Below are 14,990 nucleotides of genomic sequence, written 5' to 3' on the forward strand. Positions count from 1 at the left end.
TTACCAGCAACAGTATCTTGTTCCCTGTTGTAATGCAAAGTAAGTTGGGGTGTCTTGGGCTGGAATGGGCAATTAAGAGCCCTTAGCTTGACAAAAGACCTGCTGGGAATGAGAAGTGCTCCAATTGGTTAGCTGATATGGAGCAACACAGCTGCCCCCCCCCCTTTTGGGGGTTCCTTAGTGGCCGGGCTACAGGGAACGAGGGCCTGCCCTTCAGCATTGCCCGCTACACCACTGTCGGTGACATGTTGGCCTCCTTCGCCCCTTATTTTTGCTGGCTGCAACGTCACTGTGGGAACAGGATATCCCTTTTATCTAGCTGAAGCAAAAAAGTTGTCCAATAAGTACATATTTCCTCTGACATGCTTTGGTGGGAAGGCTAGCTGCCGGTAAATGCAGCTTTCCCCAGCCTAGTGCTCTCCAGTCGTGTTGGACTGCAACTTCCATCATCCCCAGCTATGGTAATCTGGAGGGCACCAGTTTGGTTAATAAATATGTGAAGTTGGTAAACTGCAGTGCTCACTTTTTACAATGCTGCCTGTCCCTGGTTCATCCGTTGCCTGTATTTTCTCTTTCCAACGGCAGCAGATGCCTTGGTTGGATCCAACATCTGCCTTCTGCAAGAGGAAGGGCTCCACTTAATTTTTGGGGACCCCCCTCCACACCACAGCTCACCCCATTCAGCAAGGACTCCTGACTCTCTGGGCCAGTTCCCACGATTGCCACAGCCCACTGTGGCTTATTTAAACCAAAGTGGGTTGCACCGCATGCCAGTGGCCATTTTGAATATTCAAGCCACAGCGGGAGGTCGTCGTGGCTTATCGTGTCATCCAAACCAGGCAAGGGTGGCTTGTTAGCATGGTTAGCAAACCACCCTAAAAACCATGGGTTGTTTTAGGGCTATAGGTAGTTCGTTCACCACACCAACAATCCACCTTCGCTGGGTTTGGATGACATGATCAGCCATAGCAACCAGTTCAGAGGACACGATAAGCCATAGCTGGAATATTCAAAATGACCACCGGTGCACACTGCTACAGTGATTATGCGAACCAGGTCTCTGCATAGCATTTTCAGGGGGCTGGAGGGTTGCCATGGGAGGGAGGGGGCAGGAAAGTCCACTTCCGCCAGCACAATTGATTCATCTTAAATCCGGATACACCCAGAGTGGTTGTTCCTAGATACATACGAACAAAAACTGTGAATGGGTGATATTCATCAGTTGCTAGCCCCTAACAAATGATGGAGTATTGTAGTTCATAGACTTGCATGGCAGCAAGTGACAGATAGTAGCAGACCTGTATATAGACTGAATCCCCAAAGGAAAACAAGAACTGAACATTCTGTTCCAGCAACCCAAAACTACCACTGCAATCAAAATAAATTCTGTAAATCACACATAGTGTCATACACACGTACCAATTTATTCTCCTCCCAAGATTCAGACTTTTAACAAATCTTGGCAAGAGAAAGAATGATAAAGGAAGCTGGAAAGGCCATGGAAAAGATAAGCAGGAGGTTCAGCCAGGGAGGAATAGATAGCTTGTGGGAAATGACAACCAGGGCCATGCACACGCCATGCTTAGAAAAGAAACAGAACAAATAAGAACCAAAGTAGGGTTTAAAAAAGGGTTTAAAAAAGGGTCCACGCTCTTGCCAAGAACAGCTGAATTCTGTAATCTCTGCAAAGTATGGATGTTAAGGGCTGCAACTTTTAGCGGATTTCAATGGGTGAGAGATGACTCAGCTAAGTTTTGTGATTGACTAATAAGGTGCCCTGATTAATCAGTCAGCAGATGTTTAAAAGTTTTTTTAAAAAAAAAATACAAGTACTTGCGAAAACTGCAGATGGCAAGCTCTGTTAGAAGAGGCCTTCCCTCCTGTGTGTGAGAGAGAAGGGGGCGGGGCGGGGGGAGAATGCCTCTTCTAAATTGGTGCCTGCTCTGACCTAATATGTGAGTTGTCTTCCAAGTGGGCAGAAGTTAGATTTGGCTCTACTGGTAGAGCTCTGGGTGATTTGCAATAACTTGAGGTGTGTGGAATCTGATTCTCAATTAGCAGTGGCAGAAACAAGATGACACCGACCCTTATGCTGCAAAAATGAAGATAACCAGGAGTGGATTTTGTGTGGAAGGACTCAATTCTGGTGCACAAAACAAATTCCTGGGCTCAGAATTCTTTCTCAGCATACGTCTTGCACCAGGCCAGTTTGTGAATCTCCAGGTTCTATTTTTTTTTTAAAAGTAGAACTCCAAAATCTGCCTATCCCTGCATTAACTAAGCAAAGGATGTGTTTCTTTAGATTTTTTTCTCCTATACAGATTTGTTGATGTGGATTTGATTGACAAAACTATTATGATCATGTCAACTCGATGGCAGCCCTTGCATTTTCTGCATAATGTGCTGCTTCTGCTAGTTGCAGGGAAGAAGAAAGAGCACAGTGGTTCCCACTGCCCTTAAGCCTCAGCTCCTGACCCCTAGAAATTTGTTATTCTACCTTCTCTAAGACTTCACGAAGGTGCCTACCACATCCTACCATTGCACCATAAGGGCTATGTTTCCTTGTTTTAAAATAAAGGTCGAGTTTCTACATCCAAACCAAACATTTTGGACTTGGGCAGAATACACACAGCTCCGGTTATAAAGAGCAGTTCAGGGAAATAATGCCGTCTTTGTTCTCATCACTGGAACACCCAGTCCCCCTCATCATCCTGAGCCTACACCCTGTTCACACATTTTCCAAAGATTTCTCTGCCACCAAGAAGGCTAGAAACTTGCTCCTAAAAAATTAAAAACAGCAGTGCCTCTCGGGATGCAGAACACACACATGCTCATCTGGCTTATTTATTATTACCTACTCATTCAAAACATTTGTGTGCATATCCATTTGCAGGAGTCATTCCACCATTGCGTATTTTAAAAACTAAACATAACTACATCCATTCCTGATTTGGGGATCAGCAGTTTGTTCAAAGTTCATTCCAAGGTTGCTGCTTTTGGCTGTGTTGCATGGACCTGAAATTAGCTTGGCCGAGTCATGGCTTAGGAAGCTGTGAGATGCCTTCTCTGAGGTATCTGTCTGTGGCGCCATCCAGTTGTGTGATTTGAAAAAGATTTCTCTCCCTTCTCTTTATGGACCACTCCTCCATGCAAACTGGCTGTTGGTCCAAGGCATAGGATCTAGGAGTTGGGCTCCAGAGCCTGCAGCTTATTCAGTGGCATCTCTCAGCTGCAGTTCTGTATAGTGGAAGTAATATCAACCTACCTCACTGTTGTGGGGGGATGGAAGTTATTAAAAGAAAGACAGAGAGGAAAAACCATTTTTACAAAGTTATACTTGTAATCTCACCATTCATTGGGTCCCTTCTGGCCAGTCATCCCCCACCCCACAAACCTCTCAGTGGAGGCTGATGCTCTCCCAAGCAGCCCAAATCACCCAGTGACAAGATCGCCCTTTTCTCCAGCCAGAACTGGAAGAAACAGCTGTGTGGAAGAACACTGGAGGATGGATGCTGCAAGGCCAGTGCAATAACATACTCAGATTATTTCCCCTCTGCATTCTCCTGTAACATGGCTTCTTGGCTCCCTTGCTTGAATTATTCATTCTGCACGCTAGTTGTGGTTTAATTTGTGTGTGTGTGTGGTTGGAGGGAAGGCTGATCTGAAACTTGAGTTTCTAGTCCCTTCTGAATCTAGGATTCTATGACACTGTCAAGTCCAGTGATACCCCCTTCACAATCAAAATCTGTGCTTGCAAGACTCCTATATGAGGAGGTGCTGAACCTCCGGCCCAGGGGCCAAATCTGGATCTCCAGGAAACCAAATCCAGCCCTCTGATGTGCCCCAGAAGACCATACTCCCCCTGGCCCTGCCTCCTTTCCCCCAACCACCAATTGTTTTGTGGTTTCCCAGCTTTTGTGCAGTCCCTCCCCCCTGCATTCTTAAAGGTTGAAATGCCTCTCCCAAGGTTCTGTTACGGGCAGGAAGAGCTTCAAGCCATAATAGGCTGGCATTTTGGCCCCGCCCCTTTACCTTTGGCCCCACCCACCACTGGAATGCAGTCCCCAAGAGCTCTGCAATGGAATTTGGCCCTCGAGCTGAAAGAGATTCCCTACCTCTGTCGTGTATAAATCCCCTTTTACTTCCCCACTCCTGTGCTCCCACTTTCCCCTGTTCTAGTTCTTATTCCATCAACACCTCCTACACCTTGGCAATCTGCTTTCTTCCTCTCCCCATACAACCTTTACTCCTCAACTCTCCCTGGCCTCAGCTCCCAGCAATAAACTCCATGTTGGAACTCCGCTGCCTCCCCATGCATTGGGCTTGGTCTCCCTTCTGTGGGGGGAATAGGTCAGCATGTCTTTTGGCCCGAGGGCATGATGGGAATATCTCCATCATTCTTAGCAGCTGCAACAGCAACACCTGGATAAAGATCAGGAGGTTGCTGGTAGAAGAAGAGAGGAACTTGTCCTGTATTCCTGCCCCAGGATAGGTTTACTGGCTAAGCGAAAAGAGACACGTGTGTGGGTGTCCAGGTATTTCCAGAGAGTGTAAAGGCCAGCTTAAGAACAAATGAGTTTTGCATAAGCATCAATCAAGGGAAATTAGGAGGGGGAACTTGAGGAGGGGGCTGGGTCCAGCTTTCAGCAGGGCCTGTCAGACTCTCAGCCCCCTGCCCAAGGCCATTGTCCCTCATGGTCCTCCATGCATCACCAAGAGATTTGGCGGTCCACTGGAAAGGGCCTGTTGGATCCAGGGTGACTGGCCAGACATCCTGCTGCTCCAGTGGACACCTCCGTTCTCCTTCACCCTCCCACCAGCTGGGGGCAACAGCTGCCAATAAAGCATCCTCTTGGTTGCTCTGGTTTTGGCCCTCGGCAAAGGTGTGCGCACGCTGGTGCCGGTTGCGGTGGGAGCTGCGCCCAAACCGTTTCCCGCAGTAGGTGCAAGGAAAAGGCTTCTCTCCGGTGTGTGAGAGCTGGTGACGGTCGAAGTGCGAGCTCCAGGCAAACCCCTTGCCACAGATGTCGCACTGGTAGGGCTTCTCGCCGCGATGCAGCCGCCGGTGGCGCTCGAGCACAGCTGCAGTGCTGAACCCTTTCCCGCACTCCGGGCAACGGTGCGGTTTGGCCTCTGCATCATGGAGGCGCCGGTGAGTGGCCAGTGTGGCCCCTAAGGCAAAGGTCTTGCCGCACTCCCCGCAGCCGTGCGGACGGGCCCCGGTGTGGATCTGCCGGTGCCTCTCCAAGTGGGAGCCCACAGCGAAGCCCCGGCCGCAGTCGCCACACTCGTAGGGCTTCTCCCCAGTGTGGATCCGCCGGTGCCTCTCCAGGTGGGAGCTCCACCCAAAGCTCTTGTCGCAGTCAGGGCACTGGTGGGGCTTCCCGCCGGTGTGGCCGAGCTGGTGCGTGGCCAGGGAGGCCGGGTCCCTGAAGCCCCGGGCACATTCCGGGCAGGGGTAAGGCCTGTCCTTGCTGTGGGTGCGCTGGTGCTTGAGGAGGGCGGAGCACCAGCCTAACCGCCGCCCACAGTCCGAGCACTGGTAGGGCTTCTCCCCCGTGTGGATGCGCTGGTGCTTGAGCAAGTTGGCGTTCTGGCTGAAGCCCTTTCCACACAGGGCGCACTGGTGCGGCTGTTCCTTCTCCTTCTCTGTCTCCTTGGCCGTCTCCGTGTCCTTGTGCTCTAGAGGGGTCTGGGTGCCCTTGTGCTTGAAGCGGTGAGGGTGTGTCACGTGGTTGACCCGCTTGCCGCAGTCGGCGCACTTCGAGGGCGGCGCCTCCTCGGGCAGAGCTGACGTGGAATGGGTCCGCATGTGGCGGTCCAGGTGGGAGCTCCACGCAAACGCCCGCCCGCATTCATGGCACATGTACGGCTTCTCCCCCGTGTGGATCCGCCGGTGTCTCTCAAGGTGGGAGCTCCAGGCAAAACTTTTCCCGCAGTCCATGCACTCGTGAGGTTTTTCCCCAGCGTGGCTCTTGCGGTGGCGCTCCAGGGCGGCTGGATCGCTGAAGCACTTCCCGCACTCGGGGCAGCGGTTGGACTTTTCGCCCCCCAGCGCGTGGATCCGCTGGTGGGTCAGCAGAGTGGAGCTGGCGCTGAAACTCTTCCCACAGTCGGGGCACCGGTATGGCCGTTCCCCTGTGTGGGTCCTCTGGTGTATTGTCAAGTCCGACCGTTGAATGAAGCTCTTCCCGCATTCGTCACACTCGTAGGGCTTCTCTCCGGTGTGGATCTTCTGGTGCTTCACCAAGGCAGACTTGTGGCTGAAGGTTTTGCCACATTCATGGCAGACATTGGGGTTGGGAGGCAGTGGCAGAGGGGATGAGGGAGCAGGGAGCTGGGGGCTCTCGGCTCGGACCTCGCTGCCCTGATCTGCACCTGGGGGGCTCTGGGAGGCCTCAGCAGCAGGCTCTGCCACTTGAGAATCTTCCTGCGCAGGGCTCCCTTCCTCCACGTTCTCATTAATTACTGCAAGATCAGAGACAGGGAGAAGAATTAGCCAGAGTTCTGCAAAAACGGTATGTGCAGTTTGGCTTGTGACATTCTCATCCTTACGGGATTTCATACTTCCCAGCTGACAGGCAGGACAAGAGTGCCTGAAATCAGAAGTGGGCAGCCTTCAGGATTGCAAGATCTACTTTGTTTTTTTTTACTACTACTACTACAACTATTATTATTATTTACTGTATTTTCATTTCACTTTTCAGAGAATTATTGTCTCACAAAATGGCGCACATCAATAAAAAAAGGGGGGGCATCAGGCTTACAAACTAAAAAGACAAAGACACACAAGAAAGGGAAGTGGAGGGAAAAGGAAGAGGAGGGAGATCAGTTTTTCAAGGCCAATGGCTACTCTGCAAGTTCTTAAATGCAAGGCTGCTCCAACGGTCATAAATTTCACAGCAAGTGTATTCACGTTGTAAAATTTAGGATTTGGAAGTACAGCAATCCAGGTACTTTGCATATATCAGTCTACAACATAAGAACTGGGACATCCATCCTAAATTCTGGGAACATTTTTAAAACAATGACCCAATAACACTTCACCACAACTGCGCAAGAAGAATGAAGAACGCTTGTGAAGTATACGCAGTTAAAGACTCACATGCAGAATTTATTCCAGTTGCACAAGCTGGGCTTCCTGGTGGCAGAATCTGGATATCTGGGTGGCGGAGAATTCTAGGCCTCTTGGCTAGGCCCATGACTCACCTGGAGGGATGCCTCCTGGCCCCTGCAGGTCAATGGTTGTTGCTTCATCTCCTCGTTCCATTCGGGGCATGTCAGGCTTGGGAAGTGGAAATTCTTTTCAGAGGAAAGATGGAGGGTGGGGGGAGAATGCAAGAACAGCTCAGTTCATGTGCCTACGCTAAAAACAACTAATATTTACTATTCTCAGGTTGCAATAGTTGCAAGAGGTGGGCAGAAATTAGATCTAGATCTATGTATATCAGTACATCTCTGGGTGACAGGTAGTTGATTAGAGAACTCCAGCTATTGGGCAGTATAGAAATGTTAATAGGGTTGCTAACTCCCCGTTGTTTAACAGTAGAAAGAAAACACACACACCCTGTCTACAAATTAGGCTACTGAATCAAAGAAACTTCGGGGCAAATCCCAGAGTAGATTTTTATCTGAAAAGTCTGTGAGCTCAGGGCTGGTACTGAAAACAGCGTCCTGAGCTCAGCATGTCTCAAAGGGCACATAGGGGGTTTTGTGTGTGTTAATTTTAAGCATAGGCCTTCCCTTGAGCCACTATTTTTTCACCTGGCTCTGGTTGGTGAATCTTCAGGTTGTATTAAAAAATCAAAGTAGATTGCACAAGCCTGAAGTCTGCCCACTCCTGTCATAGGTGATATCCCATCACCTAGCCTTGATTTCTAAGGAAAGGAGATGCCCATGCTTGTCTTCCTGGAAACAGCCCCCCCACCCCCGATATGAGGAGACTCTCGCTATTTACTCAGCTGTCAAGGAACTGCACTTTGAACCTGTTTAGGGACATGTCTGCCTGTTCTTACTCCATACGTTTCTGAGCCCTGGAAAACGGTGAACTCTCATCAACCCCGGCACAACATGGACCAGGTTTGCACAACATGACAGCCCACCGTGGCTTAATTTTCCTGCAGGGGCTGTCATGTTGTGCAAACCCCGGCGGCAGGGGTTGCTTGAGGGTTAGACAACTTTCAAATAACCCATGCCTTGTTTTAGGGTTATTTGAGGGTTGTCTAACCTCCAAACTTCCGCTGCCTGGGTTCACATGACACAACAGGCCATCAAAAAATGGCACCCACAGGTACCCAGCGCAACACAACAGCTCCCACAGGTAAATTAAGTTACCGTGGGCTCTTGTGACATGCGAACAGGCTAAGTCCTGCTCATCATCCCCAGTTCTTCAAACCCATACGGGGTTTATTCAAATGATCATGGAAGAATTCAAAGTGTCCTCTTTCTCATAAGGAACTTGAATAAACAGAAGGGCTATTTACATAAGGAGGGGCTAGGTACATCCAGCACATTGCTGTGTGTTCACTGTGCAAGCTCAGGATTTGACACCTGGAACAGAGTTTGACATTCTGAAATACTTCCTTTTAAAGAAAAAAAAAGTCCTAAACAACTCCGTGCCAGGATACTTCAGAAATCGCCTGATCCTCTATCAGCCTGCTCAGTTACTGCACTCATCAGGAAATACCCTCCTGCTGGTACCCAATATTTCAGAGGTTTGGTCCATCATGGCTCAGAATAAGGTCTTTACTGTCATAACCCACTCTCTGGAACACCTTACCAGTACAAATTAGTCAGGCTCCGACTCTTTCCGGTTTTCGGTGCCTACTGAAAACGTACTTGTTTCAACAAGAAAGGTAATTTTGTCCTCTGTATAAAGACTTGTTTCTGCACATCGCTTAGAAATTTCTTTAATGCATGCAATTCACAAATATTGTTAAATCAAGCAAGCATGTTTCTAGCTCACATGCTTGCAAAGAGCAGCTTGGAATTGCCCAGTGAAAGATTCTGTATAACTTGAAAGTTTGCATATGCATACAAACAGAAATCAATGTAATGCAAAATGTTGCCTTACTAATTTAGCATTTCTCATTTTCTGGGCTAACATCAAAAGAGAAACTTATAGATATTTTAGCATCTGTCTGTCTGTCTGTCTATCTACACACACACACACACACACACAGAGTACTATATAGAAAATGGTGTTCACCCCCAAGACATCATGTAGAGAAAACATCACTCACTCGGGAATGGTCACAATGAAGCTAGAAGTCCCCCCGCCACACACGCACTTTCCAAAAGTGTAAAGGATGAAGGGAAGAATGCAGAGATGAACCCAACCTGGGGTTTTGAGCTTTCCTGCCACAGAAAGGAAAGGGATCCCTACCAAGTGCCATCAGCGTCTCATAGCTCTCCTGCATGACATCCTGGTACAAGGCTCTCTGCCGTGGATCCAGTAGCACATACTGCTCCATCGCAACCAGCAGCTGCTGCTCTGCAGTTCACAACCTCTGGAACAACCAAGTGACAGTCCCAGAGGCTGAATCCCAGGAAAAGGAAGACCTGAGGTATTTCCAACAGTAAACTAGCAGTTGTTTTATTGACTACGTACATTTTATATTGGATTTGATTACTACCTGGCTGAGGAGTAGGGTAGCCAGGACAGGGCTCCTGCACCTTTCATGGTTGTGTAGAAGACGGAATTTCAGCAGGTGGAGCAAACATTACAGCTATTAAAGGTACAGGAGGAACTGTGTCCTCTTTTGCATCTGGCCATCCTACGCTGGAGCCTTGGCTGAGAGGTGAGATAGAACTTTGAATGAATGAATATATAATGAATATTTGTGCAAATGTTCCAATACTTTTCCCAAAAGAAAATAGCTTCCCCCTTCTTTTCAGCTTCTTGATACAAAAAGCTGCACCTGTTGAATGCACCATTATTAGGATTGTCACCTTTTTCCTGGCAGGACTGTTGTGCATTTAGCTGTTGCTTGGTCGCCAGAAGTTCCCACCCACCAACCTGTGGGGCAGAAATACAGCAATGAGAAAGGAGGCCCTATTACATTTCTGCCTGCTCTGAAGTGGTTAAAGGCACAGCAGCACTGCCAGAAGAAAAAAGTAGCAACCCTATTCCTGTCAAAAGCACAAAAGCTCTTATAAGAAACGGGAGGTAGCATACCCATAAGAAATGCTATTGTCAGATCTGAATGTATTTTGGATTGTGCTCATCTATTAGGGTCTGTAGGACTTTGTGGTGTTAACACTGAAACAGCAGTTTTACTATGGTGTTTGCTTTATTACAACCATAATAGAAATCTTTCTTTTGCAGCCTATGTACACATAACGGAAAGCAAATGCTAAAAGAAATTAGTGCTGGTAATTTCTCTCCACGCAGTCAACACAATGCATTTGTAAAAAAGAAGAAAAAGAGAGGTTCTAAAAATACATGACTGATTTTTAAGTCCCCTTTCACTTATTTAGCAGATCCATCTGTCCTCTCTGTGTTGTGTAAAACCAGCACCCCTGCGGTCCAGGCACCCAGGTTTGAAAGGAAGACTAAAATGGAGTCTTTTCGAAAGCTTCTCTCTTGAACAGTATCCGGGCTGAGATCTGTTCTCAATTACCTGGAGGCTCGGGCTGCTGAAAGGTTAACGGCTGCAGTGCCCACGGCTCCCCCAGGAGGCTGAGGCCAGCCAGAGAGTTCTCCCTTCGGTCGGCCACTCGGCAAAACGCTCTTCCGGGCACAGACTTTGAACAGGAGGAGCTGCCGCGGCTCTCAGGTCACTACCTATGGACTCCCACCCGGCTGCCAAGAGCCCGGGTGACCTAGGAAGCGCATCCCCCTGATATCCTGGGTGGGAAGAACGGAGGCTGAGAGGCAGAAAAGGAGCTCCCCTTCCTTAGCAATAATAGCCAGGGCCCTCTGGTGGTCGCAGCTACAGACATCTCTTCCTTCCCCCTCTTACAGCGGGACACGTGTTTATTCAACCCTCATGTTAACCCCCAAGAGGCTGACAGTCGTTTCCTAAAGCTGCGCTCATCAAAATATTTACCTTCACGCTGCTTCTTTCCACCTTGGCTTGTGCTTTGCCAAGGAACAGCCACACCTTGCCAAAAGGGTTCCTCTAGGGCACACGCCTAGAAGCGGACTCCAGTTCCAACGGCGAAAGCTCATGCCATAATAAAACATCGGTTCGTCTTTAAGGTGCCACAAGACCCTTTGTTGTGTTTGATGCAGGCAGCAGACTTAAGAGGGCAACTATCCCCTCTGGAACCCGGTGTCACAAAAACCAGCAGCGGAGGAGACAAGCCTGTGTCTGCATTGAACCACTTCAGAGTGCAGGTTGGAGCAAACATGAAGGAAGGAAATCCCTGCACACAGAAAATTAGCATGTCAGGGATCATGTCTCTAACATAATAGTTTATGTGTGTGGATTTGGGGGGGGGGTGTATGAGTGCATTCAATTATGTGAACCCCCACTGCAATCTAAAGTAATACAGTCCAGAAATAGCTTTTCTTGCTCACCTGCTGAATGTGAGAACTAAACTTGTATGGCTGGAACATTGGCTATGCTATCGGATCTAAACTTGGATCCATGTAACCTGGGAGCACAACATGGAGTATATTAATAGTCCTCTGCATATTGCAGGGAATTTTTTGAATGGTTCTCAAGCTGTCTTTGAGGGATACTTGCCCACCATTATAGATATTCTCACTGAAGAATTCCTGATCAGTTTTTGAGGAATCTCATGGTTTTCTAGAATGCCATTTTAAAACTATCCTAGTCTCCCGAAATGATTTCTAGGCCTTATGAATTCAGTTAAAAGCCTGGTAATGTGGCTGCAGCAAGGTTGGTGTGCTTTCTTTTCTGGCAGGGCTCCTGTGCCTTAGAAGCTGCATGACAGTCAGAAATTCAACAGATGCAGCTCCCCCCAACATGGAGATACAGCAGTCAGGAAAGCTTCAGCTGTAAATTCCTGTCATGCAGTCTAGGGGTGGGCATTTCATAGACCTATCAAAGGCTATGATGGCTAAATGAAACCCCCAGGTTCAGAGGTAGTATATGCCTCTGAAGAAAACCAGCTATTGCCTTCACACCCTCCTAGTGGTCTTCTCAGAGGCATCTGGTTGGCCACTGTTGGAAACATAATGCTGGACTGATGGACCTTTGCTCTGACCCAGCAGGGCTCTTCTTATATCTTTAAGATTCAAGTCCACTGCATATAAAAACATACTGCCTAAGCTCCCTGAAGACATAAGCTCATTAGGTTTAGCTAAACCAGAGGCTAACTTAATGTTAGGCAATATTAGAAAATGGAGAGGTAAATAATTCAGAAAACATATTAAGACAGGGGTCCCCAACCCTTTTGGGCCAGTGGGAACATGTGGGAATGTTGAAAGCATTGTGGGTACTCTCACAAAATGGCCGATGGGGGCTTGCCCATTCATACAACAGCTGCCATGGTGGGTGTGGCCAGTCACAAAACATTCAGTCTTCAGAAGGCAAACTGGTGAGACTAAAAGAAAACTTGCCCAAGAAGTTAAGTACAAGGTGGGGGCTGAGCTCTCACACACAAAACCACTCTTTTGAGCCCAAATAAAGATGGTGTTGGAGGGCAGCACTTTGCTTTGCAGTATGCCTGCCTCCAAGTTAATTTTCTTAATTAAAAAACAAATCTTAAGAAATAAAATAAAAATCAGGAGGAGCAGGGAGCCTGGTGGGCACCAAGAGAGGAGTCTGTGAGCACACTGGTGTCCATGGGCACCACGTTGGAGACCCCAGTATGAAGGCTATTCTGTATCAGCAGCAGCTCCTTCTCAGTTAGCAGTTTCCCAAAGAGCAACTGAATCATTACCAAGGAATCCCATTTATTTACACACCAACAGAAGTTCTATACACACATGTGCCACTGTCTGTCCTAGTTGACAACACATCATTGCTTATCACTATATAAAGAAGCGAGTTGAGCATCTACAGAAACAACTCAAAATAAAACACGGACTCTTGAACCCATGAAATATTCTCGGTCTAATCAGAAGAGGCCTCTAATTTCACACCATCATGCAGTAATAATACCTGGACTGATGTATTATTCATCAGGCTGTATATCTTCTCTGTATACACAGAATTAAAGCCCAGGTGTAGAATCTGGCACTTCTTAGAACCCCAGGTTGCTGACACATTGACAAAAATGGCAGGACTCAAATGATGAACCCTGCCAATCAAATACTTCTCCACGTACCATTGGCTAGTGCTGCAGCTTGGAGGAGGGAACTGCAACCATATCAAGCAGAGCCAGTTGGACCACAGCCCAGAATCTTGGGAATCAGGTGCCACCAGAGGGCCAATCGGGTGCCACTGACAGATATATAAACCTCACACATCAGCTGCTTTTCCTTAGTCTGGACAACTGGATATGGACACTGGTTTTCCTCTTGCTCCTGCCCCAAGATTGCTGCTCACCATTAGCCTGGAGTGCCTGATACTCTTACCATTGATTTTAACTATTGGCTGGATTGTATGCTGGTAATGAGATTCTTTCTGTCAGCAATCCCGGGTCTCTTGAAGGCAAGTGATATCCAATTTCTTTTATAATCAATGAACACCACCACTTAGATTTGTGAATACCAGCCCACAATGTTCCAAGACAGAACTGAAAAACAGCAGCTAGCCTTGGTAAAGACAGCAATAGATCTGGGCCACATATTCACTTACTGAGACAGCGCCATTGACCTGCAATCTGGTTTAAAACATCTGGAGGTCAAGTCAAACTTAAAGTGACAACCTGGCTCTCGCTTAGGCTGCCCTGATGGAGATCAAATTGGGATTGATATACACCTAGCCTACATTTGTACTGTTGATGTTATTGTTCCAGTTTTCACTTAGCTTCCCAAGTATTGTAGGCCCCTCACCATTGGGTATGCTGACTAGGGCTGATGGGAGTTGCAGTCCAACATCTGGAGGTCCACATGTTCACCACCTCTGCCCTAGAGTTGCTTTGTAGATATTAACTTTAATCCCACTGATTTCAGTGGATCTGACCAAGTCTGGATCCAACCCAATATGAGCTAGCTGCTAGATCAGGGGTGGGGAACCTGTGGCCCTCCAGATGTTGTTGGACTATAGTTCCCATTGGCCATGAAATACTAGCTGATCAGGGGCAGGTTCTCCTTTACTTTGGGTGCTCTAGAAAGGGCAGATTGAGATTCACTGCTCAGGATACCAGAATCACCTATCACCAGCCAGTCAGAATGTTTGATCCCCATTGGACTTCTTGTGATGGGCAGTTGCTACAGACCAACTTCAGGAATGGCTACCAAGAAGGAGAATGTTCTATATAAAGTAGATGGTCATTTGTTTAAGAATTAATAGTTGCTGTTTAGTGTGGCTTCTTAGGAACATAGGAGGCTGCCTTATACTGAGTCAGACCATGGGTCCACATAGCCCCATATTGTTGACAATGAGTGGCAGCAGCTCTGCAGGGTGTCAGGATTCTTTCCTAGCCCTACCTGGAGATGCTGGGGATCGAACCTGGGACCTTCTGCATACAAAGCATGTGCTCTGCCACTGAGCCACAGCCTTTCCCCGCAAATCCTTCTCTTATGTGAGGAGTTCAGTAGGGAGTAATCTATGCTATTCAGATCTTAAAACACTAGATATTTCCCCATTGGGTTTACAGGTATAAAAATTGCTCCAATTTGATAGACAAGAATCAAGGAATTGGATCCAGATTTAAGCTGAATCAACTGTGCTGGAGGAAGTGGACTTTCCTCCCCCCCCCCTTCTCATGGCAGCCCCCTGAAAATGTTACACAGAGAGTCAGAAGACCCTACTGAATGGGGTGAGCTGTGGTGTGTGTGTTGCGGAAATCCCCCCAGATTGGCAGAGGGACCTTATGCAAGTGGAGCCCTTCTTCTCATGGGAGGCAGATCCTGGATCTAACCCGGTAAATGATCTGTCTCCCCCTCTCAGTTTTCAAGGATCAAAACT

General features: G+C 47.8%; 1 protein-coding gene across 1 annotated transcript in view; it reads right to left on the reverse strand.

Moving 5' to 3' along the window:
• Positions 1-2,723: 2,723 nt before the first annotated feature.
• The window catches only part of LOC146355165 (uncharacterized), a 40,093-nt gene continuing 27,826 nt past the window's right edge, over positions 2,724-14,990 (reverse strand). Inside the window, exons 9-10 of the mRNA XM_084840694.1 lie at positions 5,846-6,298; positions 2,724-5,605 (exon numbers count right to left, since the gene is read on the reverse strand). Coding sequence (XP_084696820.1) covers positions 4,595-5,605; positions 5,846-6,298 — 1,464 coding nt within the window. The 3' untranslated portion in view covers positions 2,724-4,594. The remainder of the gene's footprint in view (positions 5,606-5,845; positions 6,299-14,990) is intronic.

This window comes from Heloderma suspectum, chromosome 2 (assembly GCF_057233095.1).
Source record: "Heloderma suspectum isolate Gila_16-S chromosome 2, 16-S_ref, whole genome shotgun sequence".
Taxonomy (NCBI): domain Eukaryota; kingdom Metazoa; phylum Chordata; class Lepidosauria; order Squamata; family Helodermatidae; genus Heloderma; species Heloderma suspectum.